This window comes from Akebia trifoliata, chromosome 9 (assembly GCF_017979445.1).
Source record: "Akebia trifoliata isolate Shusen 1 chromosome 9, ASM1797944v1, whole genome shotgun sequence".
NCBI classification, from domain to species: domain Eukaryota; kingdom Viridiplantae; phylum Streptophyta; class Magnoliopsida; order Ranunculales; family Lardizabalaceae; genus Akebia; species Akebia trifoliata.
The window spans coordinates 22768115-22795939 of NC_141383.1; the positions used below are offsets into that span (position 1 = coordinate 22768115).

Genomic DNA, 27825 nt, shown 5'->3' on the forward strand with positions numbered 1-27825 from the left:
CCTTGCCCAAATCGAGCTTGAATAACTTGTCCTGAACCGAGCCCACACAATTCTGCTTATAGGCAATGTCCAAAGCCTATGATCCCTTAACTTGGGAAAAAACACATGATCCCAACCGTTAAATGGTTAATATTTATCCTCGAGATAAGCATCTATGGGATTTGTGTTAGCAAGATAAACATAAATTCTCAATTATTGGATTTTGTATCTAAATGGTTGGGATCATGTGTTTTCTCACAAGTCATTGGATCCCAACCCACCAATTAATTAGATCGTGCCTACTAGTAAGGTCATGTTCCAGTGTAAACACGAAATCCAATGGTTGAGATTTATTCGCTACTCAAAAACACAAATACACAAATCTCGGAGGTAACTACGCATCAACATAATCCTGACCCAAAATTAATGATATTTGGTTTACTCTCTCCAAATGCAAGATTATGTTGTGCAATTTTAATTTTGTTCAAAGTATCATTCAAAAACTTAAGTTACAAAACCAAAAAAATTTGTCAACAAAAACAGATATTGACTTTTTAATTTGGTAAATTCCCAAATAATTATCCAAGTTTTTAAAAATCACGTAATGTTGACAAAATGTTATCAAATTGTCAATATTACGTGAAGACTTTGTCAATATTATCGAATTGTTATTTCAAAAGGAAAAAAAAAAAAATACTAAATGATCAATTTGAAACTCAAAGAGAACTGTAATTAGAATCCAATTTACAACAAGGATAACATAACAGACAAAGCAAGAAGTTTATTTTGAAAACATAGTGTATCTCAAATAATAAATCACCGAAAAAGGGCAAGATCTTGATTTAATAATTTACCAAAATAAATAGAAATTTGTTCAAGTAATCCAAAAAACTTGATTCTGAGTACTTAATCAAATTCAATCAGACTCCAACTGAACTAACTCAAATCCTATGATAGATTTCTAGCTTAAGTTGTAAAAGGAAATTAAATCAATAGAATTATAGAATTGTTAGTCTGGTACATGAAGGGATGTCTCTTCTTTTGAATAACCCATGTAACCTCTGTTGTACATTATCGTTTGCAGTACGCAGTGAGAATTGTTGAGGGTGGGCACCCCGTTTTCCATACCAATGGCCGCATCTTTCACATGGTTCGATTAATATCGACTCAAGTGCCTCAAAATTATTGAGAATGTAAGTTAAGATATCCATTTGTCGTTCCTCAAAACCGCTAAATCCATGAAGCTCGATAGATTTATGGTGATCATCAGAAAATCTACAAGTCCTTTTCATGATTGGTAGAACTTCATTAAACATGGATATATGATTTAGCTGCACAGAATATATAATGTTGCACAATTAGATTTCTAAAAATTAAAAAAAAAATATCACATAATAGTACTATTGATCTCAGATTAAGACTCACATAGATTTGGAGATTCTGCACAAAAGGGGAGGCCTTAAGAAGACTATTCATCCATGGAAGAAAAACTTGTTCTAAAGTGCCCACAACAAACACTAATTGATTGAGATTATTGTAAAGTGGTAGTTGAATCTGTCCCTAAAAAACAGAATAAGATATATAGTATTAAGATGCATGAGATAATGAATGTAGAAGACCAAAGAAACAAAAGGTTTACGTACCGAAATAAAAGGCCACCCGATGTCTATGTGTAGAGTTTGAAGTCGAGGAGCATTTTGTGCAAGTTTGGTGAGGAGTACGATAACAACATCAACTGGGGGGTCGATTCTTTGAGCAACGAGCATTACATGAACCAACCGGGGAACATTCTCAAACGAGAATTTTACTAAAGTACCAATGTACTTAAATGTGACAAGATTTTCAGCATAAATCTCAATTCCTTTAAACCCAAAAATATATTGTACACTAATGTACTTGAGACGGAGGCATGGACCAACAATCTTCAAACTCCCAAAACCAAAGCACATTTCCAAAGTAAGTGATTCGAGGGAGGAACATATGCGTAAGAGATTCTCAATGCTTTCTTCAAATAGATGTACATTTTTGAGAGAAAGGGTGGTAAGTGAATCAAAAGTACCATTAAAATCAAGGGGAGGGCTCAAGCTACAATGAGTCAAATGCAATCGTTTCACATTGTATCTTCTTTGACCATCGAGAAGAAAATATGGAAAACTGTAAGGATTATGTTGCGCTGGTCGTACATGCATGGATAAGTTGAGACAGATAGTTTCGGCTCCCGCCTTAATGGCTGAGCTTATCCACTTGTAAAGATCACTAGCATGTGAGTTATCCAAGTTGAAAACAATGTCTAATGTCTTTATTCTTGAGCCCTTGGTAAGCTCCATGATTTGATGAACCAAGCTTACAAATTCTGAAGGTCTCTCATACCAATTTCGAACTCGTAGCATATACTCGCTCCCAAATACATTTTCAGCATCAAATCTAAGGTGCGATATCGATGTCAACCAAAGGTACCTCCATCTTCTTGACAAGCTACTAGTTCTTACCGCTTCTCTTAACATTAATTGCGATATAATTAGACTAAGAACCTCATCGGGTAATTTGTTAATAAGATCCTCCTTATTGCATTGCTCAATATCCTCATTTTCCTGATTTTAAAATTGTGCTTAATCAATTAATGTTAAACTGCCCAGATTTCATACATTAAGAAACTCGACAAAAAAAATAATAATAATAAAATAAAGAGAAAATTATCAAAATGGTACATGAAAATAGAAAAATTACCAAAATGGTGCAATATGCAACTTATTTATCAAAACGGTAATTTACCATTTTGGTAAATAAGTCATTTTACCAAAACAGTAATATTTGAATTGAACAGAAATTTTTTTCCCAAAAAATACCCTTTCAGCTCTGTTTCATAAAACAAAATATATATTGCCCATTTAAGTAAACAGATAGAAATATCATTGTTTTGTCATCTAAATTTTTACCATTGTGATGTGATGCTTTTCTTTTAAAACAAAATCCATTGTATTAACATTTTCATAATATTTCTATCTGTTTACAGTTTACTTAAACCGGTGGCATATATACTATTTTATAAAACAAAGCTAAAAGAGTATTTTTGGACCGAAGTACAAAAATTACTGTTCATTTTAAATGTTACTATTTTAATAAATAAATTGAATAGTACACCATTTTGGTAATTTTTCGGTGCACGTTTTGGTAAATTACCCTAAAATAAGATCCATACATACTACAATCGAAAGTGGGTTTACCTTCAGCTTTGCAGACTTGGAGATGGAAGAAGGCTGTCTATTGCATAATGAATCGCCCATTGAATCACAAAAGCTTCACAAGAACTTCTATTTAATAGAAGTGTGGTTTCTAACAGTTAGATTTATATCTCTAACAAAAACTTAATTTATTTGAATAGTCTTTAAGATTTATACCACAATTGAGAACTCTAATCATAAAAAATCAATCCACAAATCAGAACCCAATTTTCTTTTTGATAGTTTTAACTCAGGGTTTAATCTTTCATCAAATTCTATCACTCTTAAAAAAGAACCTTTTTGGAATAAATGTGCTACAATTATCAATTTAGTAGCAAAACGTATTGAGATATTGATTTTAATTTTTTTTTAAATATGTTTTTGACAATCCAAGATCACAATCTAACTCCTCCAAAGATGAATTTAGAAATAAAAAAGTTTATTTCAAAATAACTTGCTATACCATTGATGGGCCCCACTAAACATATATATAAAACTGTGAAGGTTGTTGCATGGTTAGGTAGGTAATAGGTATATAGTTTAGTTAAAATTTGCAAAATTGAAAAATAAAATAAAATTGTGTTGACTGGAGAGCAGCAAATAACTGAAATCTAGAAATTTATTCAAAATCCAAAAATAAAAACAAATAAAAAAAAGTCACAAGTTCTGGATAATTGATACAAGAGAGAATAAAGAAGAGAAGAGATATAAAAGAGCTTACATAGAGACGACGATCAGAGTGACGACTTCGATCAATGGTGACCTAACAGGGAGAGAGAGAGAGAGAGAGGGCTGCGTTGGAAACCCTCTGATGTTGATAGAGGAGAGTGAATAGAGAGAGAGAGAGAGAGGGCTGCGTTTGAAACCCTGGAGAGTGAAGAGAGAGTAAAAGATAAAAAAAAGTTGTTTTTTATTTATTTATTTTACTTTTAAGTTTTATTAAGAAAGACTAACTAATATAGCTAACCCTAATACTCAGAATAATGAAGAGAGTTTCTATTGCCACACCAACTTTAGATAACGCCACTCGAAGATGTGTGCTAAACTGCTAATTATTGCGTGATATACATAGGAATTGGGGTGGCGTTAGCAAAAGTTGGAGTGGCTATAGAAACTTGCTGAAACTGTCTCTTTATACCTTGAAAATAGAGATTTACTTTTACTTTAAAAAAAAACAAAAACTGAACAAAGTTGTTGAATCAATCGGATGATGTCATGTGTAATTTGATATGTAATATAGCCAATCAAATTTCTTTAAGTCACCAATCAGAATGATTTTTTTTATACAATGGATAAGTGGGCCCAAAAAAAGTGTAGCCCACAGGTAATCTCAGTGGAAGACATCAAAATTTTGTAACATGGTACAATATCCAAGTTTTGATCTCGGGATTAATGAGTTTTGTTTAAGGAAGGATGAAGGAATCCATTTTAACAGGAATCTCTTTATTTTAAAGGAGAGTTTGGCGGAAACTTTATAAGAACAACTCCAACCGTGCTTTAAAATTTCAAATATGGAGATTCGAACAATCGAACCAAACTCCAACTGTCCTTTAATTTAAAGAAAGTGACAATAAATCACTATTCATTCAATCATATTTGAAAAGCTCCACCTTTATCACTATTCATCTTTTTCAATAAATTCTATTGTATTCCATTTTTTTTTTATAAATGTCACTTTTAACCTCCTCTTTTCATGTAACATGATTTAAAGGCCACTTTTGTCCTTTACAAGTTAATATTTTAAAGATCAAACCAAATCAATTAATCGATCAAGTTCGATGAAAATTTGTCACAAATTATGTTTAATTGTGAACTACCAATTTTGCAAGATTTTCTTGTTTATGAAAATAAATTAAGGTAATTAATATTCATAGTGTGTTTACTTTTAATTGGAGTGTGATAAATAATTTAAGAAATTGGGTTGCAGTAAGTTAAAGTAGGGGTGCCAATAGCAACTATATTATTTTCTTAATTAGAGTATAATAAATAAAAAACTAGAGTGCGAATAGCAACACTTACATTTTTTTTTTATAAATTTTTAAATGTGTTTTAAAGTCATGAATAGTGATATAAAAGTGGAATCCGTTGGAGTAGAAAAGAAGCTTGGAGCCTTTATTTTAAAGTAGATGCTAATTTGAAGGCATTTTTTAAAACTCTCGATTTGAGTTGCTCTAAGACTCGCTATCCACAAAGAAGAATCAAAGAGCAAGTTCCTATTTGGGTTGTCAATGGGTTGGGTTAGATTCGGGCTTTTACAAGTCTCAAAATCCAACCCAACCCAGCACATCTAACAAAGGAATCCATATTTCTACCTGATCAAAGTCTTCTAATAAGGACCATTAAACACTCAAATTTAAAATTCATTGATCAACATTGAAAAATGTCTTTCTTTTTCTTAGATTTTTTATTTTATGTGGATGTGGAATCCATATATATAGATAGTTGGTCCTTCAGTGCATGCAACACAATCTCATGTGTATATATGAGAGATGCTAATATCCAAGGCTTCAATCAAAGTTAACAATCTCCAAAATTATGTTTTTTTAATTTTATTTCTATAGATAGTTTTATAAGCAAACGTGTTTTATATTTTAATCCATAAAGTAAGTTATTTTGAAAATATAAAACCTTAAAAGTTATTAACATTAATATCATAGTATACATAAGAGCAATAAATAAGTAGTATTTCACACTAAAAAGACAAATTATGATTACATTTTAGGGGCATTTATGACTTAGAGCTTCCTAATGTCACATTGAAAGAGTTACATTTATTTTTTCTCGGAATTGAGATCATTAATTCAATAGGTGCCAAGCTTGTGAAAGAATTTTTAGGCCTATAAAAGTGAAAATTATCGAGTAATTGGTGATGAAAAAGAAGACCCAAAGTTTTGTGAACAATGCGGAATTGAATTTGTTGATTCTCAACCTGTATTTTTTATATATAAATAATATATAAAAAGAAGGTTAAGTTGGCAACACTAAAGATATGAATGCCTACAAAAATAAAAAAATAATCATTAAAGATATGAAACCATCATCAATCCTAAAGCATACCAAGATTGTTGAAATAAGATAGCTAGTTCATCAGCTTCACCACTTATCCAACATCTTAACTACTTTCTTTTTATACCCTTTATAAACTGAAAAAATTCATCTTAGATCTCTGCATCAAACAATTACAATCTTTTTTATTCATTTTCTCTTGCAATGGAGGAGAAGAATTTTCCATCCATTTCTTCATCCTCAAGTGGATACAACATGGGAATGGTAATTATGCTAGCTAGCATGATCATATCATGGATCTTTATCCATAGATGGAACCAAAGGAACGTTAAAGGCCCGAAAACGTGGCCCCTTGTGGGCGCAGCAATCGAACAACTAATGAACTATGATCGAATGCACGATTGGCTCGTTGAATACTTGTCTGAGTCAAAAACCGTCAAGGTTCCAATGCCCTTCACGACTTATACCTACATTGCAGATCCTGCAAATATTGAACATGTTCTCAAGACAAACTTTGCCAATTATCCTAAGGTGAAAACTTATAATTATTAAGTAAAAAAAAAGGGGTCTTTCGTATATAGTTTATGTTGATCTTTGATTTTTTATGATGTTGAATAAAGGGTGAAGTGTATCATTCATATATGGAAGTGTTGCTTGGAGATGGGATTTTCAATACTGATGGGGAGTTGTGGAGGAAGCAAAGGAAGACTTCTAGCTTTGAATTTGCATCTAAGAACTTGAGGGATTTCAGCACCATTGTATTTAGAGAGTATGCCATGAAGCTTTCCACTATTTTATGCCAATCATCTGTGGATAATGAAGTAGTAGACATGCAGGTCAGTCACAACCCAACCACATTTATGTTTCACTAACCAAGATTGTTTATGTTTAAGTATTTTTTTTTTCTTTGTATGTGTGTGTGTGTCAAGTAAACTAGGTTAGGCCATAGTTTTAAAAATCATCTTGTCAACCCGAGTGGGAATATAACCCTATCGGCGTGTTATATATAAATAATTTCATTGATTGGTGCATTATAAAAAAAATTGGTGTGGCAATTATATATTAATTGTGATGCAATTTGATCAATTTTTGTAACAATACATTAAGGTGCACATGGTGTTTAGCTAAAAGGGTTTGAAATTTTGACTTCTTAGGAACTGTTGATGAGGATGACTTTGGACTCCATATGTAAGGTGGGATTTGGAGTAGAGGTTGGGACTTTGGCTCCCCAATTACCAGATAATCGATTCGCTCGAGCTTTCGACACTGCAAACATCATCGTCACACTTCGATTCATCGACCCTTTATGGAGAATAAAGAGGTTTCTTAATGTAGGATCTGAAGCTTTACTTGATCAAAGTATGAGAGTCATCAATGAGTTTACTTACAGCATGATTCATAAGAGGAAAGCAGAGATAGAAGAAGCTAAATCATCTTGTGAGAATTACAAGGTAAACATCTTCCACCATATTCATCTTAACATATTAAACATCTTTTCTCTATATATTCAAAGATTAGGGTATTTGGTTCTTGGGTTGACCCATCTTTAAAGAATTTGAGTGCCTAGTTAAGGATTGACACATTTTTTTTTTTAGTATGCAAGCCTCAGATACACTTAAAAAGTATTTATTTACTTATAAAAATTGAAAAATTAAAAAGATTGTTTGGGTTAAATTCAAAGATACTTTAACAAAAAATATCTTCTTAAAAATAAAATAAATTCATTTTTTTTAAAGTACTTTATTCCAAAACTATTTTCTCATTTTGTTATTTTCTACTTTATAACTAAACGGGGGCTTAGATTCTCTATCTAACTAGATATCAACCTTTTTAACTTGACCAGCTTAAAAGGAATAGAATTCTATTGCTGTTAGATTATGATTACAAGAACTCTAATAAAATTTATATAAAAATAAATAAAATAAAATCCTCCATTTTTTTTTTCCAATGAAGCAAAAGATTAAATAAACGAATCCAAAATGATATACATAGAAATCAGGGGCATGTTCCCTACAAATACAAATTTGGGAATCTAAATAAGGCTTATTGATTTGATGTCCAAAAAAAATTTGTTACTCAATGGGGCAATTCTGATAGACATAAAAAAGCGAACATATATATCCCATCCAAAGAAACCAAACGATATTCTACGATGAGCTCATTTTTTTTTTCATCGTCTAGATTTCATGCCAAATGTCACTTCATGTAAATGTGATATCTCATTCCATCTATGGGGTACTGATATATCTATATGATTGTGATCTTAGTCTCAATGCATCATATCTATTATTTTATATTTCTAATTGCAGGTGAAGCATGATATTTTGTCGAGATTCATCGAATTGGGTGAAACCCCAGAGAGCAATTTAACCGACAAAAGCCTTAGAGATGTGGTGCTAAACTTTGTGATTGCTGGACGTGACACAACGGCTACAACCCTCTCATGGTCTATCTACATGTGCATGACTCATCCTGAAGTAGCTTATAAGCTCTACTCCGAACTCAAAGCTTTCGAAGAAAATCGAGCCAAAGAAGAGAATGTCTCATTGCTTCCTTACGACCTGAAGAATCCCAAATCTTTCGATGAGAGATTAGCACAATTTGCAGGGCTATTGACATATGACTCATTGGGACAATTATCTTACTTGCATGCATTTATCACAGAGACACTGCGTTTGTACCCTGCAGTCCCACAGGTATGTAACCCATGGCGCGAAAAATTGGAAAAAAAAAATCGAATGGCTGAGATCATCCAATCATTTTGAAAACTCAAATGTTTGAGATTATCCAATCATTTTGGTTATGATATATGAGATCTCTTGCATGAGATGAGACCCACACAATGTTGGGTCCTGATCCCTGCATGGGCCTCACTGATTTCTCATCTGTACTCTGGTGCATTTTAGTTGATCAAATATTGTAATACTGTTTTATTCACTTATACATCCCTTATTAATTAGGTTATTTCAAGTAGCCTCCATTGATTCAGAAAAGTATAATTGCCCTCCTTGACTATTGACTTTAAATATTTTAAGAAGCATGACAAAACCATCCATTTATAGAGTCATAGGATACTAGAAATTTCCTGAAACAAAAGAAAAAGGTAGTCAATTTGTCATGTCAGTTTAGACTAGGTCAATGTCAATGGTCAAGGGAGGAAAATCAAAATATTTTATAATTCAGAGAGGCCCTGTCAAATTTGACCTGATTAATGAGTAGATAAGTCAAAACTGATTGGTTATGACTACCCTCTTGGTGGACCCGCACCAAAAATCACACTGATTGGCTATTTGTACCTTTTTTTGGGTACTAGAATACACTGCCTAAAATCACCAATCAAGGATTTTTTTTGTGTGTGTGTGTGTGTGTGCGTATTTGTGCCTAAAAATCACCAATCAAGCCTTTTTTGTGTGTGTGTGTTTTTGTAGGTCCACAATTGTTTGAGCAGTTGTGGTCATCCTATTAGATCAAATTTTTGATAGATGATCACCTTAAGTAGGACCCAATAAAAACATATATGGCCCCCAAAACCTTGCATGGGTCCCTTACTTTCACACAAGTTATAAAGTCCGACTAGCCTTACTAAGATAGTGAGGAAAATAGGATTTACTAAGCCTCATCCACCGTCAAAAAGACACCAAGATTCATAAGAAAAGTGATTGAGATTCGTAAAAAACCTCAAGGTCTTGTTTTACGCATCTCGAGGTCTTTTGTCATGAAAGTGTTAGTGTAAGTTATAAGGGTTTAACAAAGCTAACAAAGAATTTTAAAACATATAGGACCCCAAAGGCATCTTAGAGGATGATGTGTTACCTGATGGAACAAAGGTAAAAGCAGGAGGCATGGTAACCTATGTCCCCTACTCTATGGGCCGAATGGACTACAATTGGGGCCTAGATGCAGCTTCATTCAAGCCTGAGAGATGGCTCAAAGATGGGTTCTTCCAAAATGTCTCTCCTTTCAAGTTCACTGCATTCCAGGTACATCAAAGCAATCTTATTTTCTCCAATCATTAAAGGGTTGGATCAAAGTTTAAAATCTTTCTTAGGATGAAATATTTTTGATTAAAAAAAATTCTGAAATTGTATTGATCGAATATTCAATATTTTGGGCTCAATTTTTTATTCCCGTCTCATTTGAAGCGGAACATTATGAAATGGAACAAAACTTTAAACCATGGGTGGGATCGTAGGAACAAATTTCAGATTCGGTAATTATTCGATTGGGAGTCAAATAGGTTAATTTGAATAAATTTGAAAAAAAAATCGTTAAAAAATCAGTAAAATTTTGTGAATATGGGTGGGATAATAGAATCATGATAGATAAGAGTTTGCTATGATTCGCAGGCGGGCCCAAGGATATGCCTAGGGAAGGACTCAGCATATCTCCAGATGAAGATGACGCTCGCGATCTTGTGTAGATTCTTCGACTTCACTCTGGTACCTAAACATCCTGTGAAGTACAGGATGATGACAATTTTATCGATGGCTCATGGATTGAAGCTTAATGTTATTAGACGTTCTCATTAATGTACCCCGAGTTCGTATGGTCTTTCGTTAATGTACTTCTCAAGTGCGCAATTTTAATTAGATTAATATTTTGATCTTGAGGTTAGTGTTCTAATCAAATTGGTGGATCATGTCTGATTGAAGAGACAAAATAATTTAGACCCAATCCAAAAATAAAACTCATATGGTGTCTTGGATGCGGATAACCATTCTATTTTTCAACCCCTTTTTATTTCTTTATACTTTATATCATTATATTTGGTTTTATTTATTAAAAATAAATAAAAAAATTAGTACAGTTCAATAATTTCGATTTTTTTTTTTTTGATAACCGGGTATCCCGGTAGACAGTGGATTGGACTCATATCTGGGATTTGCCCAATCCATAGACCATGACCTTATCCAGGCACTAGTCCCGGGCACGTGCAATGCTTACACATTACACACTCTAGGTAAGTGAGGATGCGCCCTAGGAATTAATGCTCATACTGGCGTCGAACTCACGACCTACAGCCATTAACTGCTTATTGGTTCCATTGAACCAACCTTAGAGGGTTATAATTTTTAATTTTTAATGATTGCATCTTAAAGCTCTTCAAGTCTTAAAGGAATTGGTTATGAGAAAGAGAGAGTATGATTGATAAAGAAATCAAAAGTTTGTTATTGTCCAATTGTTTTTGCAATTATTCCCCTATTCATCTTCACTCATATATTTATTTGATGTGTTGCAATATGAGCTACAGTTTCACTTTGTTTAATGTTCTATCCTTACTTGGTATGTCATAAATAAAGGTTGGTGTTTCAATATAAGCTTTCATAACTAAAACCAACACACATTTCTAATCCTTGTAGAAAAAATTATAAATCTCAAAATATGAATGCCAAGGGAGTGAACCCTCTTTAGGAACCCTTTTTCTTATATTAACTATGACCAATAAATACTTTAACACACTAAAATCATGTTGTGCCACTTCTTTATGCTTCCCCCACACAAGAAAAATCTTACCCATCTCACTTCATCTCCCAAATCTCCATTTCTCATCTTTCTCTCCCAACCCCACAACAACAACTATAAGCCCAACTCAAAACCCAAAAGAGAGCAATAGTTCAAGAGAGGGAGTACTTAACTTCCTCTTAAAAAAATGTTCCACCATAATGGATTTGAAGCAAATCCATGCCCAAATCATCCAAACTGGCTTTGATCAATATCACTTTGTTATTGGCAAGATCATCACATTTTGTGCAGTTTCTGATGATATATCAATGGATTACGCCGTCTCGATTTTCGAACAAATTAAAAGTCCAGATGGGTTCGTTTGGAACACAATGATAAGGGGATTTGGTAAAACTAGTGAACCAAAAGAAGCTTTTGGTTACTACAAAAGAATGTTAAATAAGGGAGAAAAAGCAGACAACTTCACTTATTGTTTTTTGCTCAAGATATGTGGGCAATTGAGAGATATAGATTTGGGGGAGCAAACCCATTGTAGTACTCTAAAACATGGGTTGGATTCTCATGAGTTTGTATGGAATACTCTTATCCACATGTATGGAATGTTTAAAGACTTCGAAACCGCGTGGCGTTTGTTTGAAGAAATACCCAAACCGGGTATAGTCGCTTGGAATACAATCATTGATTGTTGTGTTTATTGCGGAAAATGTGAAGAAGCACTTGAGTTATTCTTGAGAATGCAACGAAATGGAATTAAACCCGACGATGCCACATTGGTGGTTGTCATCTCGGCATGTTCTTTTTTAGGTGCATTGGATTTTGGTATGTGGGTTCATTCTTGTATCAATAGTATGGGTCTCAATCAAATTGTTTCCGTCTCTAATTCGCTTATTGACATGTACGCGAAATGTGGGGCAATCGAGAAAGCTCGTTTGGTATTCGATAAGATGGACAACCGCAACTTAGTGTCATGGAACTCAATAATTGTAGGACTTGCGATGCATGGATATGCGGATGAGGCATTAGAACTCTTCTCCGAAATGCAAGAATTGAAGCTCGAGACACCGGATGATGTAACTTTCTTGGGAGTTCTATGTGCTTGTAGTCATCGAGGGCTTGTCGATGAAGGAAGAAAGTATTTTGCTAGTATGACTAGGGACTATTGTATCAAGGCAAGTATAAAACATTACGGGTGCATGGTAGATCTTCTTGGACGAGCGGGGTTCGTGGAAGAGGCCTATGAACTTATAAGGAGAATGCCCATGGAATGCAACACCATAGTGTGGCGGGCACTTTTGGGTGCTTGTCGGGTTCATGGGCACCTAGAAATGGGGGAGAAAGTGAGAAGGCATATTGTGGAGCTCGAGCCGGATCATAGTGGGGATTATGTTCTTCTTGCACAGATGTATGGAAGCAAAGGTAGGTGGGATGAGATGCTGAGAGTGAGGGAGGTGATGAGGGGTAGACGAGTCAAGAAACCAGAGCCAGGTAACAGCTTAATCGATATCAATCCATCTTTTTGGTTAGAAGAGTCTACTAGACCTCGGTACAAGGCATTTAGTAGTGAAAATACAACATTAATCCATACCAAGTTGTGTGGTTGAATTAATTATTACATAATTGTTCTTACATTGTGACTTGAATCTAGCACAATTTTGTTGTTCCCAAGTCTACAAATCTCAATATTTGAAGCACCTTAATCATATCAAATGTGTATCGGTACTGCCAGCTTATGCATATAAAAAAAAGTTATAGAGAAATCAATCCAAGAACAATAAGGAAAGAAAATAATAAAATTGCAATCATGCACAAAAAACACAGATTTTTACGTCCATTGATTACACCAATTCCACTATATTAAAAAAATCTCATTTACAAATGAATTGTGATAATCTAACGTTCTTTTTTGTACACTCTCTGACATGGCAGTTCACAGAACCATAATTCTTAGTCCTTGTGTATCCCGAAGTAAATGATCGTATGGTTCTATGAAGAGAGCATTCAAAGAGCGTACAAAAAAGAAAGTCAAATTATCATGACTCTTTATAAATTACGCCCTTCCACCAAAAAAGAGAAATATTTAATCCCAAGAAAACCTAGCTAGGGTTTTACATAATACCAATGAAATTAAGAAAATGCCCTTATGAAAATTTATTTTGACGAGCATTGTGTTAAATGATAAATAATTAATACTCCTTGCTTATAGTACCATCAGGTTCCACAAACCATTACACAAGTAAGGCCTAATTGGATAATCTCAACTATCTACGAAATGCCACGCGATTTGGCTCAAATTATAATCTCAACACACAAAACATTACAGTATTTGTTCAAACATTTTCAGTAAATCTTTACAATTATGATTTGGTTCATATAAAATCCTGAACCCAAAATAGTAGAAATCTGGCCAATTAATTGGGATGTAACAAGTAAAAGTTGGGGTGCCAATAGCAGCTTTTTTTTTTTTTTCCTCCATCAAATGGTTAATATCTTGGTGGATCCCATTCTTTTGTCTGTTATATACGATGGGCTAAGGTCACCTTTCGTCCCTTGCCCTTGAGGATAACGCATTCCACGTGGCAAAAAGCTAGGTCCCTATTGGAGTAATGGGCAAGTTGGCCAGTAACCTCTAAACTTCCCAGAAATCCTTATGAATTGAAGGCTCCAAATAAACCATTTTATGAGATTTTGAATTAAATCCCATTTCTCCCCCCAACAATGGGCAGCTTAGCTAAGACCACAATTCTATGTTACCACCACCATATGACCACACCCTCCAACCACCACACAAACCCAAACCAATCAATTCCGACGATCCGAGCCCCATCAAACAGTAGACGGAACCTTGTGTCGACGCTCTTAGCCACATCTGTGGCACTTGGACTACAATCGACATCAATTGCCTTAGCCCAAAACTGGGGAACAAGGTCATTCATAAGGGAACGTTTCTTTGAACCCGGGCTCTCACCAGAAGATGCAGTAGCACGCATTCGACAGACTTCTCAGGGCCTACATGGGTTGAGAAATATGTTAGATACAATGTCATGGAGGCATGTCATCTTCTACATTCGCCTAAAAGCGGCTTATTTATCTCAAGATTTGAAAACTGCCATGACGATCTTACCAGAGAATCGGAAAAAATCTTACGTGAAAACGGCAAATGAATTGGTGGATAATATGTCTGAGGTACGCTTGTGCATATTTACTTTGGATAGAACAATTTTCATTTTGCTCCGGGCACATTGATAACTAATCTTGGAAAGTTTATAAAAAAAATTTAGTTCCAGAAAATTTCGGAATTATATAATTTTTGGGTTTCTTACCAAAAACCTTATCAAATTCAACTTAAAAACCTTATCTTGTTCTTGAGATTTGAAGGTTGAAGAAGATAAGTCTTGACGTTGAAAGAGTGATGGGGACATTGGATGATTTGCTGGTTTTATCGACTGGTCCCTTATTCGAAGGGTTTTTTAAATTTTCAAAAAAAAAAAAAATCTACGTATTTTGTGACTATTCGACACCTCAACTACGATGGATTGATCCAAAAACCTTATTTTAGAAAAATAGTAATTAATTGGTTGATTGTCAATTTAATTGATTGATCCATTTTTCGCAGGATTTTAAAAATTTTGAAGAAATTCGCCAGATTTTGTGACAGTGCTTGACACCTCAAACTGTGATGGATTAGTCCAAAATCGTATTAATTGGAAAATAGCAATTGATTCGTTGATTTGGAGAATGTTTGAAAAAATTCACCGAGTTTTGTGATAATTCTTGACTCCTCTGCTATGATGGATTAGACCAAAAATCATATTAATGAAATAATCCCAATTCTCTTCGAAATAATATATATTTCGGAAAAAATCAGTAAATTGGGGGATTAGGATTGCTTGATTAATATGATTTTTTAGGGTAAGAAACCTATCATTATAAAGGCCAAAGAATTGAAATATGGTGACGCATAGCTCTTAATATGAGCTATGGTATAGGATGGGACTTTATTTCATATGATGTAATCGATTGCAGCTTGGAAATAAATAATAACATAGAAATTTCGACTAAATAATCGTAAAAAATTTCTCCAAATAATTTGTGAATTTTTTCTCTTCCAGTTTGATTATTATGTTCGCACACCAAAAGTATATGAATCGTATCTATACTATGAGAAGACGTTGAAATCACTTGATGATCTAGTGGCAATACTAGCCTAGAAGTTAGTTCGTGTCACGAAAGATGATCGAGCTGTGTTCGTGCATGTACAACACGTCAATTGGTTGCCACATTTCTTGTCCGACGTGTAAGATTCTTCGGTCATTATGTAAACTTAGAATTTTACAGGGATAACTTGTACTTATTTGCAGCATTTGGTTTGATCTCCATGTAAGATACAGAGGAGACAATAAAGCCTCAAATATTAATAGGAAAGGCAAATGTAGGTGTGTGAGTCGTAACCCTTTAAGGTCCTGCATGAACATGTTCTAGTCATTTATTGATGAAATTCCTCTCAAAATATGATTTTTTTTTTTTTTCCTGGATGAGTAACTTGGACTCAAACCCATGATTTCAATCACTTAATAACATTTATAAGAGGGTTTGTTTTCTTTCAATAATTCAAACAATTGGAGGATTTTGTTTTTAATTTCCATGTCATGTAGAGATTGTGGAAAATATGTAATTGATCAGTTGGTTACAATCATCTAATTTGGGTCAATTTTCAAGGCCTGAGATCTCTTAGAATCATTGATCCTACTTGCATCTATGTCAGTCAAGTCTAGTTAAATAGTTTTAAAGACACCTTTTATGGTCTATATTGTGTTGTATTCTAGTTATAACAGAGATTAGTGAGATTAAATGTGCTTGGATGGAAATAAAATAAATTCAACACTTCAAATTACATATTAAAGCCTTGGGCAAATTTCTGAAAAGAAGAGTAGCAAGACATACATGATATGGTACTACTCTCACTCGCACAAACTTATAAAACTTGACACTCTTACACACACACAAACATAGACACACTCATACTGATGATGATGCATCACTCTTACCTATATTCTTGATGATAAAATTGACCCATCATGACAAATCAATGTCTAGAGATAGCCACAGCTGACAGCAAGATTAGTAATATAAACACAACCATTCCACCAAAGGAACCAATCAAAGAGCCCGAAATACGTTCACAGAAGGAGTTGAATTGTTGGCAAATACCAAACCAATTTGCTTTAGCATTCCCCTTGTGTGCAAGATATACAATTGCAGCTGCTGCGGATGCTCCGGCGGTAAGGAGAGCCAACATTGCCTTTACAAGGTTAAGAAATGTTAGAGAATAAGATTTATCGTATAAAGATGCATGAAATACATTGTAGTATTGTCGATGTATCTTACCATAATAAATGACAGGTTATAACATTAAAATAGAAACTATTGATGATTAGGATATATATTTAAATTTAAATAGGAGTATTAATTTTACCGTATCGAAGAAGATCAAGATTGTTCTACTCTTTCTTGCTCCACTCCTTACAATGTGTAAGATGGATAAGGGTAGAGATAGGACAAGGTATGCACTCACGATCGAATTCGCGATCACAAAGAACCTACATATTAGAAACACATAGATTGCCATACTACATTCAAGACATCTATCACAACAACTATTATTGATCAACATACAGCAAGGATGACTTACGTAAAAGACGGGAGATCATCATATTGGGCCTTGAATTGGATGAATTGTGTGAAGAACGGAAGCGTTTCATTGGTTGTCCCCATAGCAATTGCACTTCCCAATGTACCCATAAGTGCAACCAACCTCAAAATGAAGTCTAGTATGGAGACCCCTTTGTTCACACCTCTACTTGGGGTTGCACCCCTGGAAGCTTCACCGAGTTCCAACGTACCACTTCCTTTCATTGTGCTTTTCTTGGAAAATTGGTTTGAACTTCTTTGGATTCTTGAAGTTTTAGGCTTTTAGAGGATGCTTGAGTTAATTGTTTGGAAGAGGTGATAGAAGATATGTATTTATAGATGCTAAGGAAGTAAATAAGCAAAGTTGGCTAATATACACAATCAACCAATAGGAATATTAATTTGCCAACCTTTTAAAGGATGGGACCCATTTCTCTAATCAGCCCAGCTATTATACATCATGTGATATGATGCATGATTGTACTTACTAAAGCATAGTTAGGGATAGGGTTCTATTTTCTTTTAGGCGTACCTGCCCTTACTTGCTCTCCTCCACTGGAATTATGGGTCTGTGCCTCTTCCCACTCCAACAAACCATGCCGTAATTGGCAAAAAAAAGATCTCTTAAACAATTATTTGATTGTAAGCCCATTTAAGCAAGATCATCTTTAGACAAGTAGAAAAACACTTGTCCAACCTAAAAGGGTTCTCAAAATGGGGCAGGTTTTAGGTGGGTACTACGGAAGCCAAGTCCAAGGACACCTGAAGGTTGAGTGGTTGTGATTGTACTCACCACTAGCATGACCAATGTAGAATATCATATTATATCTCACTATCCTAATCCACTTAGTCCCTTGCCACATTATTCATCAAATTAAATATATATATATATATAATATATATATATATATATATATATATATATATATATATATATATATATATATATTTAATACAATTACCTCTACATTAAGCACTATTGATCTAATAAATTATTGTTAAGAAAGAAAATAAGATGTGAGCTAAAACCTCTAGAATGAAAATTTTAATTAGGTAAAGGAAGTACTTCAAATGTTTTGACACCAAAAAAGAGATTGAAGAAATTAAATTGTCAGAAGTTTTGGTTTAGGTTTGACTAATTTAAATCTCATATACATGGTTGTTTAACATATAATGATAGGTTGTGTTGAACATAATGATGTAAATCTCTATATCATTTTTTTTTTTATATGAAGGATTCCTTTTCTTTAGGTTTTTGTTAAAGAAAAATACTATTATGATTTGAGCAAGTCATTATAAAATCAATATGTCTATTAATATTTGTTCATAGAGTATCCTACTATTTAAGTTACATTTGGTTTTTAAGGAAAAGAAAAAGAGAACTTCATAGAAGAAAAAAAAAAAAGGCTAATGATTTTTTTATGCTCCCCCTCTAACATATACCCATCACAGAATCATAGATCATTTGCTTTGAGATACGCAAAACCATAATCTATTTCTTCTGTACCTAAGTCAATGATCTATGATTCTGTGATGAGAGCGTCAGATTATTACAACTCAAAATAAAAAGATAGGAAAAAAGATTTTTCTTTTATTTATTGTAGATAACAAAAAGGAAGGTTTGTCCTTCTCATTTTTTAAGCTTTTTCTTCTTTGTTTATGATTATGCTACGAATTGGTCGAATCCCCATGGACATAGTCCACGTCGAGTGGATCACCTAAATCTTCTTCGTACTATCAGTTTTTTTCTTCTTTCTTTCTTTCTTTCAAGTACATTGCATACCACCAGTGTGTTCCAACATGTAATTATTTTAATCTTCCTTATTAATTAAACCAAACAAAGTGAACAAAACCTCGAAACCATTAACAAATGCTATCAAGTACAAATCATGGGGAAGGTTCCCTTATTGAGGAGAATATTGAGACATGGTAGGTTGACTTCTCATGCTTTGACCAATGGGCAATGGACCAACATCTTGTCCATTGAATTTGAATCATTCATTTGAGTCGAGGAAATAATTTTTCCAAGTGAAAATCAATTTCTATTGTCTCTTGAGACTAGAGGACGCCTATTCTGATATCAAAAGAATCTAAATTCAAGGGCAACTCTACCATTCAAGATATCAAAAGAGTTATTTTATGTGCCTTCATCTATCATTTGTGGAGAGAGAGGTGCAACAGGATATTTCATGACAAATTTAATAGTCACAACACTATTGTCTCTATGATCCAGGAAGAAATTCGGTTAAAGTTTGAAGACTCCTTGATAGAGATTGAGGATACAGACTACAATAGGCACTTCCTTCAAGCTTGGGAATTTAATGCGACCTTCTCTCAGCCGAGGAGAGTTTATTGCTCATGGCCAAAACCAGACATTGGCATGTGGCCACTCAACACTGATGGCTCATACTCAGAATCTCGAGGTGGTCTTGGAGCTATCATTCGAGACCATGAAGGTATGATAATCGCTGCTATTGCTCGTCGAGTGAACCCAGTCTCAATCATTTATCACGAAATACAAGTTATTCTTGAAGGGCTCAAGTTGTGTATCGCAAAAGGTTGCCTCAACATTCGGGTTCAAGCAGACTCATCATTGGCTGTCAATATTCTTAACAACCGATGGAGTATTCCATGGAGTGTTATACACTTAGTCATTGCCATTAGAAGGCTCCTGCCTAGTTTCCACAGGTACACCTTCCTCCATGTTTTCAGGGAAGCTAACCAAGCAGCGGATTATCTTGCTTCCTCCCAAGACTCTATGGATTGTTCTGAAATAGATAGTGGAGTTCTCCCTTGTAACCTCGGTTCTATCATTGATAAGGATCGTAGGGGTTTTCCTTTCTTAAGGTTGTAGCTGGTCTGGGTCTGCCTTAACCCTGTTGACCTTTCAATAATAAAAAAAAAATATTTGTCTTATGTGTTGGTCATGTCAAATATTGCTTGTGATTTGGCCCATTGACCTAAGGGGCTTTTGACCCACCTCTTGGTTGATTTTGTTAGTAACAGTCAACTACAATGATGTCTAGGCTTTTAATTTAGTTGGTAAACTATGACAGATTTACCCATTGGTAGGGTTGCTGGTGGGCCACTCGTTTTGGGTTTTCCCCACTCGTCGTGGATTGAGTTTTGGTATTGTTATTAGGGATTGTTTCATTATTGGCCTGGATAAAGCTCGATTCATGTTTAATATTGCTAAGAGTTGTGTTATCCTCCTCCGCTCTTAAGTGTCACGTGCTCACATATCGTGTCCCAATTCGACTCATGACCCTCTTATATTTATAGTTTCTGTCTTCTCCAACATATTGATTTTTTAGGGGTAAATGATTGTCAACATGGTTTCAGAGCTCTAATTCAGATGGATCTGTTATCGACCTCCTCTCAAGAGTGTCACGTGCTCACATGTCATGCTCCAACTCGACCTGTGACCCTCTTATATTCGTAGTAGTTGGTTAGTTAACAAAACAAATACTGAACTCAAGCTTCAGAGTTTGAGAAATTAATAGACTGGGCTCGGCTCAATAACTTGACCTATAATTTCATTTATAATACACTATAGTTATATTAAAAAGAAAAATGATTATGTGCACCAAAGGACCATGTAGAGCTTAGATGGAGGTCCTCATTTGGACTGTCGTATCGGTACAAATGACACCTCAGCCCTCTTGAGTTAATGGTACTTATTTGACCTGATCAAAAACTTTAAAAATTGATGATCATTGAACTCCCAAATTTAAAATTCAAATCTACCGACAAAATTATGTCTTCTTTTTTCAAAATTTTCAAATTTCATGCTCTCCATCCAAATAGGCCCAGCTAACCAGTCCAGGCTGTTTGATGGCCCAGCCCAAAAGCTATGCTTTAGGCAGTAATCAATGTCCAGTCCCAAACTTGTAGATATGGAGAAATTGCCTCTGGCCCATCTCAAGTTTGATCCATCCAAAAAGCACATTAGCCCACAAAATCATTATTTTATTCTAGGCAAGGTTTAAGTGATATTACTTTGCACGCACAAAACTAGCGGCTAGGGTTTGCTTCCTCTAGACGTTTGTTTGAAATTGGGTGGCCTCTTAACTTATCCCACTACACGTTGGAAACTTTCGTGGGATCAAGGAGTGCAACCGTAGGGATTAGTCTATATCTCGTAAGAGATATGGGATACCCTATGTTAAAAAAAATAAAAAATAAAAATAATGTTTTTTGGGGAAGATGGCTTTCTGGTCAATTTTTAATAGTCTAGAACAGAAGACCAACTTCAAGGGCGGAATGTCATCAGTTTGGAAAACATAGGGGTATCTCAAATATTCTCCAAAAAGGTGGAGGGGTATGTCTAAAACATCTTAAGTTGAATTTTGTGTGTTTGGTGTGTGTTGTGTTTGGGGTGTGTGTGTGTGTGTGTGTGTGTGTGTGAGAGAGAGAGAGAGAGTGAGAGAGAGTGAGAGAGAGTGAAGGTTTGGAGTCCAACGGTCTTCTTATCCTCTTAAATTCTATCTAAAACAACAGAAAAGCTGAATAGAGGTCAATCTCCTCTTACAAAACACTTTCTTTGCTTCCTTCATCACAGAAATGGCTGAGGCTATCATGGGATTCACCATGCCCAACCCACACATCCGAAGTCCTTCTCTCCATACAACCAAAATGGAAGCAAACCCATTTTTAAAATCGGTAAAATCTTCTTGTTTGTGATCCTATTTTGCAATTTCATACTTGAACTCAATTGAATTTTGGACCAATTTTGAACTTTTAATCTTAATTTTTTAACAGTTTAGGCTGTCTTCAAGCTCTAGTTGGAACAGTGGTTGGCATCAGGTAGGTACAATAACAAGTCCCTAACCATGGGAATTACTCTCTCCTAATAGGAATCAAACCATTTGTTCGAATTTTTAATTTATTTTTATTTAAATTTTTATTTTTTGGATTTGTTTTATCTTATCCTACTGCATGAACCCAATCTAATTTTAGCATTTTAAAACCTTATCTTCAATAACATTATTGAAGACCCTTTGATTGAAATTTTAAGTTGGACTAATCAGAATTTCAAAATCTAGTCTCGGCAATGTCTCGGTCAAGAGAGAAATTGAGACATTGGGAAACATTCCAAAATATTTTTAAACAATCCGAAACCTTCAATGTTTCAAAATCGATATTTCAATCCGATCTAGGATAAAAAGTTTTGAAATGGTACGAAACTTCAAACCATAGTAAGAAGATCCTTTCAATTGGCTACATCCATTAATTTTTTCAAAAATAGATCTTACAGAATCATATTTCATATTTGGCGACTATAGAGAGTAATTTCAACCTATATAACCCACAATTTAAATGGTTTTAGTACTTATTGGTAAGTTGGTTTACAATTGAAACATAACACAAATCACACACAGAAACGCAGATTTTTATGTGGTTCTCTCATGAATGAGGCACGTTCACGGATCACACCGATTCCACTATGAAAAGAAAACTCGTAATTACAAAATCACACCCTTTCGCCAAAAATAAGAAATATAAATACCCCAAGCTTGACCCGGAGTGAACTCGTGGCTTGATTTACAGTATGTCCTTGTTGACCAGTGCTATCACGATACTATTGCCCCTAATGGGTTTGACTTAATTGTATTGTTAGGGTAGGGCCATGGTTAAAACCAACTTGCTTAGAAAAGAGTAGTCTAATTTATCAATGTTGTTCATGGTGTTTGGGTGTTGTAGAGTGAAGAGAGGAGAAGCAAAAGAGGCTCTTTATCTAAGGTGAATGCTTTCCCAGATTGGCCTCTTATGGCAGTTATAGTGGAACATATGGAAGGACAAAGAGACATGATAACCCATAAGTCAGTTTGGCATCTCAATGATGCAGCCATGAAGAATGTTTGTAAGTATTTACTCCATTTTATCTCTCTTACTCGCTTCTAGTACTTACGGGTTGGGACTTAGAATTTTTCTTACTCAATTTCTATTTTAGATACAATGTACATTATGTTCACTTGCTGGGGTTGCTGTTTCTTTGGATCCACAAAAGTAAGCTCTTCTCATTTTTTGTTTCCTTTGTTGTGTTATGTCTTCTATCTTCCTAGAGTTTGATTTATTATTTTTTGTTATTTTTAATTGTATGGATTATGGGTTTAGGATCCATTTTATGATGGAGAAGAATATAGGAAAGATGGAGGAGATGGTACAGGGCATTGGGTCTATGAGAAGGTATGATCTTCTCTCTTCCCGGATTTATAGCCATTGATGGTTAATGATATAAGAATAATATTGCTGAAGTGACCTTAAGATTGTACCTCACATCGCACATCCTGACATAAAAGTGTATGGGAAGCATAGATGCTTTCATTGAGATACGAGTGAAAAAGCATCTATGGTTCCTATCCACTTTCATGTCAAGATGTGCGATATGAGGTACAATATTGAAGTCACTCCAGCACGACTATTGATAAAATTGTACATGGTATGATACAATGGGAAAGGACCCATCATTTGATGGGTTCTACGAGCTTGATCCCTAATATATCTTTAAAAAATAAAATTACAAGAAATGTTAAATCGAGAAAACACAAGATTTAGTTGGTTTGGCTAATCCTAGTCGCGAGACTAGAGATAAGAGAATTTTTCCCAATTATCGAGAATGAGTACAGCCTTAACTTATATAATAGTAGGTTTCGTGATCCGAAACTAACCCTCCCGAAACCCAAAATGTTATATTTGCCCTTCATTTGAACGTTACCCACCGGGACTGGGACTTTCATTCAAGACACCTAAGCCAACAGGTTCCAACCACAGCCACCAAAGTGTGCAACTTATTGAAACTCACGATTAAATCATAATATTTTCTCTCATCGATTTAATCACGACTTTTTCATTAAGTCTTAACTTTTACAAACTTCACAACTAAATCGTGAACTTTATGATTACATCGAAAAATATAAAATACATATGAAGATGATGATCAATTAATGAATCTTAACTTACACTCCCGATTATTATCTTTTTATATTTTGAACAATATAAAACTTGAGTGTGTTGTAGGTATGTGGTTACTTTTTATAATTTAACAGGGGATTGGATTATATTATATGAGAACAACGCTAGGAAAAATTGCGACGGTTCTAACCTTAGCTCAATTTGTTCACCATTTTTTTGTTTGTTTCCAATTTTACCCTGTTTTTCAAAATTTTCCCTTGCCGACTTATTCCCAAACCCCGGTTTGGTGAAAAATTAATTCGCTCCATCAATAAAAATGTCACTAATAGAATTTGAGAAATTGTGGTGGTGCAGCAAGAACATATCGAAGAACAAGCGAGAGCAGAGCTATGGAGGGAGGAGTTGATCGAGGAGATTGAGCAGAAGGTCGGCGGTTTACGAGAATTAGAAGAAGCAGGCAAGAAGGAAGAGGAACTTGTTAATTGAAAAACATGTTCATCCCATACACACTATCCATCTACTTATAAAAATCGTTGCACAATACTTATTGTATATACTCTTCAATTTATGTATTAATGAAGAATAGAACTTGGATTTATTATCTTGATTATTATTACATGAACCCTAATAGAATTTTATAGTGAAAATAATAGAGAAAAATATCAAATAAATAAATAAATTACTAAACTCACTGATGGCGAATCCCAATTTTCAAAATGCGGAGATAATTCACTCCCCATTCCTACCAAATCTGATTTTTAAAATTTCTTCTAAATCATCCATGCAAACTCCTCAACACCAAATATATAAGAAATTTAACTTTCTACACCATTAATGCCTAGGATTTTTTTTTTTTTTTTTAATGTCGTCTTGGTGTTTTTGATGTATTGGTTTTAGATTCTTATCAAATTAGGTCACACGTACAGAAGCAAGTCATATCTATAACACATGGTTCCTGAAGCACCTTGTAGCATAGATCCAATGGATGAGAGAGAGCTATCTTGGAATAAAAAAATTATTATCTCAGCCTCTTATGATCTTGACTTAGATCTGATTAAAATCAAATCAAATCAAAAAACAGTTTTTTTTCCTCTCGATCCATGTCTTTGAAAATGAACAATTATTGAACACCCAATATTTTAAGTGTGGGATCTAATTGTATGGCTCTTTCGATCGTTGGATCTGTGCTACAAGAACTGTGTGCTATAGAGGATCTACTTCCCACATGTATTGGGTTTGAATCTTAGAACGGACGATTTGGGAAAGTTTTACATCAGTTTCAAATAAAATATAATTGTATCGTGAGCATTTAATATCATATTGATTTCATTCATTCAAATGTAAGTCGAATCTTCAATAGTTCCATTAATCAAAGTGACTAAACTCATCCCCCCACTATCATATAAAATTGACATTAAAAACACAGCCTGATAACTATTAAGGAAACATTTCTATTTATTTTTTTAATAGATATAAGAAGATTCCAAAGTTAATCCGATTGAATAATCACAACCATTAATCAATCCATTGACTTTTTTATAGGACATTTTTTTTCACTTTCCCCCTATAGAGGCCTGGCTACCAAGGTCTTGGTCCTGAAGTCTTAGGTAATTGACTTGGTCTAGACTTGGGTTATCTAATTATTTGATTCTGACTGGGGTAGAGCTTGGATCAATCCAACCAAGGCCTAATAACAGGCAATCTCACGGGGTTGACTTAACGATAAAACTAACAATAGGGTTTGATTCTTCTGGTGGTGTGTTCAAAATTGGTTGGTCTCCTAATTTATTCTGTTGCATGTTAGGAAACTTCTATGAAGTTAGAACATAGGACCGCAACAACTAATTCCACTCCCAATCCAATGGGTGTAAGGATACCTACAATTTAAATAAAAATAAAAACTAAAAGGAGTCATGGTGGAGTAATATTGTGAGCGGACATTTCTGATGTGAAAGTATATAGGAATAATAATATAAAAAGCATCTATGGTTCATATACACTTTCACATCAAAAATGTGTCCATGATTTCCCTCACAATGTTACTTTGGCATTATCTAATAATAAAAATAAATAAATAAAAGCCTATTAAGACTTAACAGGGCTGCATGAAAAGTCACTAAAGATCAACTATTATGAAAAGACAGAGAACGATATAAACCAACCAACTATGTATGATTGAACAAGTAAAAGTAGGTTTAATGACAAAAAGAAAAAGAAAAAAAAGATTTGGTTCGACTGAGTGAGATTTGTCTTTGAATGACTCACGTTAAAATCACAATGAAGTATGGTAAAACATCTATTCATGCTCAAATAGTCAAATATAGAAAGATGAGAGATTTGAATGAGAAATCAAATCTTCTAAAAACGCAAGGGTTTATCTACTTTTCACATTTCTAAAGATTTCTTCAAGAATAATGATAACAATGATAACCTGACACTCTTGACGTCGTGGCAGAGTCAAGATTTTACTCATGTGGGGGCAACTAAGAGTAGAAAAAATAATTATGGGGACAATTAAGAGAGGAATTTTTTTTTTTGTAGGGGTAATAATGGTAAATTTCTTTGTCCACTGCTAGAATATGTCGCAATACCATATATCATTTTTCTTGTCTATCCGTACAATTTATTCAAACATTTTATTTATCTTTCAACAAAATAATTTATTTAGTTAGAAAGAAAATAATTTTATCTAAGAGCTAATCGATTTATTGCCACAAAATAATTTATAATGCATAGCAAAGATTCTCTTAATCAAGAATTTTCACAAAATAATTTTATTTATAATTTATAATTTAAATAATTTTATTTAGTCAGAAAAAAATAATTTGATCTAAGAGCTAATCGGTTTACTGGCACAAAATAATTTTATAATACATATCAAAGATACTCTTAATTAAGAATTTTCATCAAGACGGTTGTTTTAAAAAAATTTGAATAATGTTGAAGTGACCTTAGTTTGAACCTCATATCCCACTTCTTGACGTGAAAGTGTATGGGAACCATAGATGCTTTTCATTAAGATATGAGTGAACAAGCATCGATGGTTCTTATCCACTTTCACATCAAGAAGTGTGATATGAGGTTCCCACTTGAGGTCACTATAACACGACTCAAAAATTCTAGAGAGAGGAGGTAAGGGAAGAGATAAAAGTGAAGAACCTAATCCACTAGTCAATAACGTTGGACACATATAATTTAGATAAAGATGCGGGTAGTCATAGAGAAATTTTGGATGGGACGTGATATTCAGAGATTAGTTCTAATGGATAAGATTGTCCCATGGGTTGGACAAGGATCAATGGACCATGGTCAGTCTACTAGACTCATAAATACCATGTTCCAATAAGTAAAAAAGGTCATAAAGAGACAATACATAACATATTACCAAGAAAGATTGCGATAGATAAAATGAAACTGTTGAAGTAACATTAAACTTAACATCAATTCTCACATTGTTGACGTGGATGTATGTATGGAACCATAAATGCTTTTCATCGAGATATGAGTGAAAAATATCTATGGCTATGTGTGCACCTGCACATCAACAATGTGA

General features: G+C 34.2%; 5 protein-coding genes and 1 pseudogene across 6 annotated transcripts; 4 read left to right on the forward strand and 2 right to left on the reverse strand.

Moving 5' to 3' along the window:
- Window positions 1-874: 874 nt before the first annotated feature.
- LOC147394751 (putative F-box/FBD/LRR-repeat protein At5g62970) lies at window positions 875-4113 on the reverse strand. 2 transcript variants are annotated; one of them, XM_086454168.1, is made up of 5 exons: window positions 3922-4113; window positions 3204-3290; window positions 1623-2570; window positions 1405-1539; window positions 875-1310 (listed from the first exon to the last, which is right to left on the reverse strand). In XM_086454168.1, the coding sequence occupies exons 2-5, from the start codon at window positions 3261-3263 to the stop codon at window positions 978-980; spliced, it is 1476 nt and encodes a 491-aa protein (XP_086310294.1). In that variant the 5' UTR covers window positions 3264-3290; window positions 3922-4113; the 3' UTR covers window positions 875-977. The 2 variants fall into 2 exon arrangements, with proteins under 2 accessions (XP_086310294.1, XP_086310295.1); XM_086454169.1 differs by lacking the exon at window positions 3922-4113 and having other exon boundaries at window positions 3204-3520.
- A 2297-nt stretch (window positions 4114-6410) lies between these two features.
- CYP704B1 (cytochrome P450, family 704, subfamily B, polypeptide 1) lies at window positions 6411-10735 on the forward strand. Its single transcript, XM_086453329.1, has 6 exons — window positions 6411-6737; window positions 6827-7042; window positions 7361-7657; window positions 8516-8902; window positions 9986-10186; window positions 10553-10735. Exons 1-6 carry the CDS (start codon window positions 6411-6413, stop codon window positions 10733-10735), a joined length of 1611 nt encoding a protein of 536 aa, XP_086309455.1.
- Window positions 10736-11562: 827 nt separating this feature from the next.
- LOC147394753 (pentatricopeptide repeat-containing protein At4g21065 pseudogene) lies at window positions 11563-13334 on the forward strand (annotated as a pseudogene).
- A 965-nt stretch (window positions 13335-14299) lies between these two features.
- On the forward strand, window positions 14300-16195 carry PNSL2 (PsbQ-like 2). The gene is made up of 2 exons (XM_086454715.1): window positions 14300-14852; window positions 15779-16195. The coding sequence occupies exons 1-2, from the start codon at window positions 14385-14387 to the stop codon at window positions 15875-15877; spliced, it is 567 nt and encodes a 188-aa protein (XP_086310841.1). The 5' UTR covers window positions 14300-14384; the 3' UTR covers window positions 15878-16195.
- Window positions 16196-16491: 296 nt separating this feature from the next.
- On the reverse strand, window positions 16492-17647 carry LOC147394755 (casparian strip membrane protein 3-like). The gene is made up of 3 exons (XM_086454716.1): window positions 17359-17647; window positions 17143-17266; window positions 16492-16968 (listed from the first exon to the last, which is right to left on the reverse strand). The coding sequence occupies exons 1-3, from the start codon at window positions 17580-17582 to the stop codon at window positions 16753-16755; spliced, it is 564 nt and encodes a 187-aa protein (XP_086310842.1). The 5' UTR covers window positions 17583-17647; the 3' UTR covers window positions 16492-16752.
- Window positions 17648-21776: 4129 nt separating this feature from the next.
- PNSB4 (NDH dependent flow 6) lies at window positions 21777-24870 on the forward strand. The gene is made up of 6 exons (XM_086454799.1): window positions 21777-22019; window positions 22119-22163; window positions 23061-23220; window positions 23311-23366; window positions 23475-23546; window positions 24627-24870. Exons 1-6 carry the CDS (start codon window positions 21921-21923, stop codon window positions 24756-24758), a joined length of 564 nt encoding a protein of 187 aa, XP_086310925.1. The 5' UTR covers window positions 21777-21920; the 3' UTR covers window positions 24759-24870.
- The last annotated feature ends 2955 nt before the right edge of the window (window positions 24871-27825 follow it).

Excerpts from the sequence above, each read along its gene's own strand:
- LOC147394751 (XM_086454168.1), bottom strand. The coding sequence starts at position 3,263 with ATGGGCGATTCATTATGCAATAGACAGCCTTCTTCCATCTCCAAGTCT. Across the intron at positions 2,571-3,203 it reads CCAAGTCTGCAAAGCTGAAG|GAAAATGAGGATATTGAGCA; the intron begins GTAAACCCACTT and ends TTTTAAAATCAG. Across the intron at positions 1,540-1,622 it reads TCGGGTGGCCTTTTATTTCG|GGACAGATTCAACTACCACT; the intron begins GTACGTAAACCT and ends TCTGTTTTTTAG.
- CYP704B1 (XM_086453329.1), top strand. The coding sequence starts at position 6,411 with ATGGAGGAGAAGAATTTTCCATCCATTTCTTCATCCTCAAGTGGATAC. Across the intron at positions 7,043-7,360 it reads ATGAAGTAGTAGACATGCAG|GAACTGTTGATGAGGATGAC; the intron begins GTCAGTCACAAC and ends TTGACTTCTTAG. Across the intron at positions 7,658-8,515 it reads CATCTTGTGAGAATTACAAG|GTGAAGCATGATATTTTGTC; the intron begins GTAAACATCTTC and ends TTCTAATTGCAG.
- PNSL2 (XM_086454715.1), top strand. The coding sequence starts at position 14,385 with ATGGGCAGCTTAGCTAAGACCACAATTCTATGTTACCACCACCATATG. Across the intron at positions 14,853-15,778 it reads TGGTGGATAATATGTCTGAG|TTTGATTATTATGTTCGCAC; the intron begins GTACGCTTGTGC and ends TTTCTCTTCCAG.
- LOC147394755 (XM_086454716.1), bottom strand. The coding sequence starts at position 17,582 with ATGAAAGGAAGTGGTACGTTGGAACTCGGTGAAGCTTCCAGGGGTGCA. Across the intron at positions 17,267-17,358 it reads GATGATCTCCCGTCTTTTAC|GTTCTTTGTGATCGCGAATT; the intron begins GTAAGTCATCCT and ends TCTAATATGTAG. Across the intron at positions 16,969-17,142 it reads TCTTGATCTTCTTCGATACG|GCAATGTTGGCTCTCCTTAC; the intron begins GTAAAATTAATA and ends AACCTTGTAAAG.
- PNSB4 (XM_086454799.1), top strand. The coding sequence starts at position 21,921 with ATGGCTGAGGCTATCATGGGATTCACCATGCCCAACCCACACATCCGA. Across the intron at positions 22,020-22,118 it reads CAAACCCATTTTTAAAATCG|TTTAGGCTGTCTTCAAGCTC; the intron begins GTAAAATCTTCT and ends ATTTTTTAACAG. Across the intron at positions 23,221-23,310 it reads TGCAGCCATGAAGAATGTTT|ATACAATGTACATTATGTTC; the intron begins GTAAGTATTTAC and ends TTTCTATTTTAG.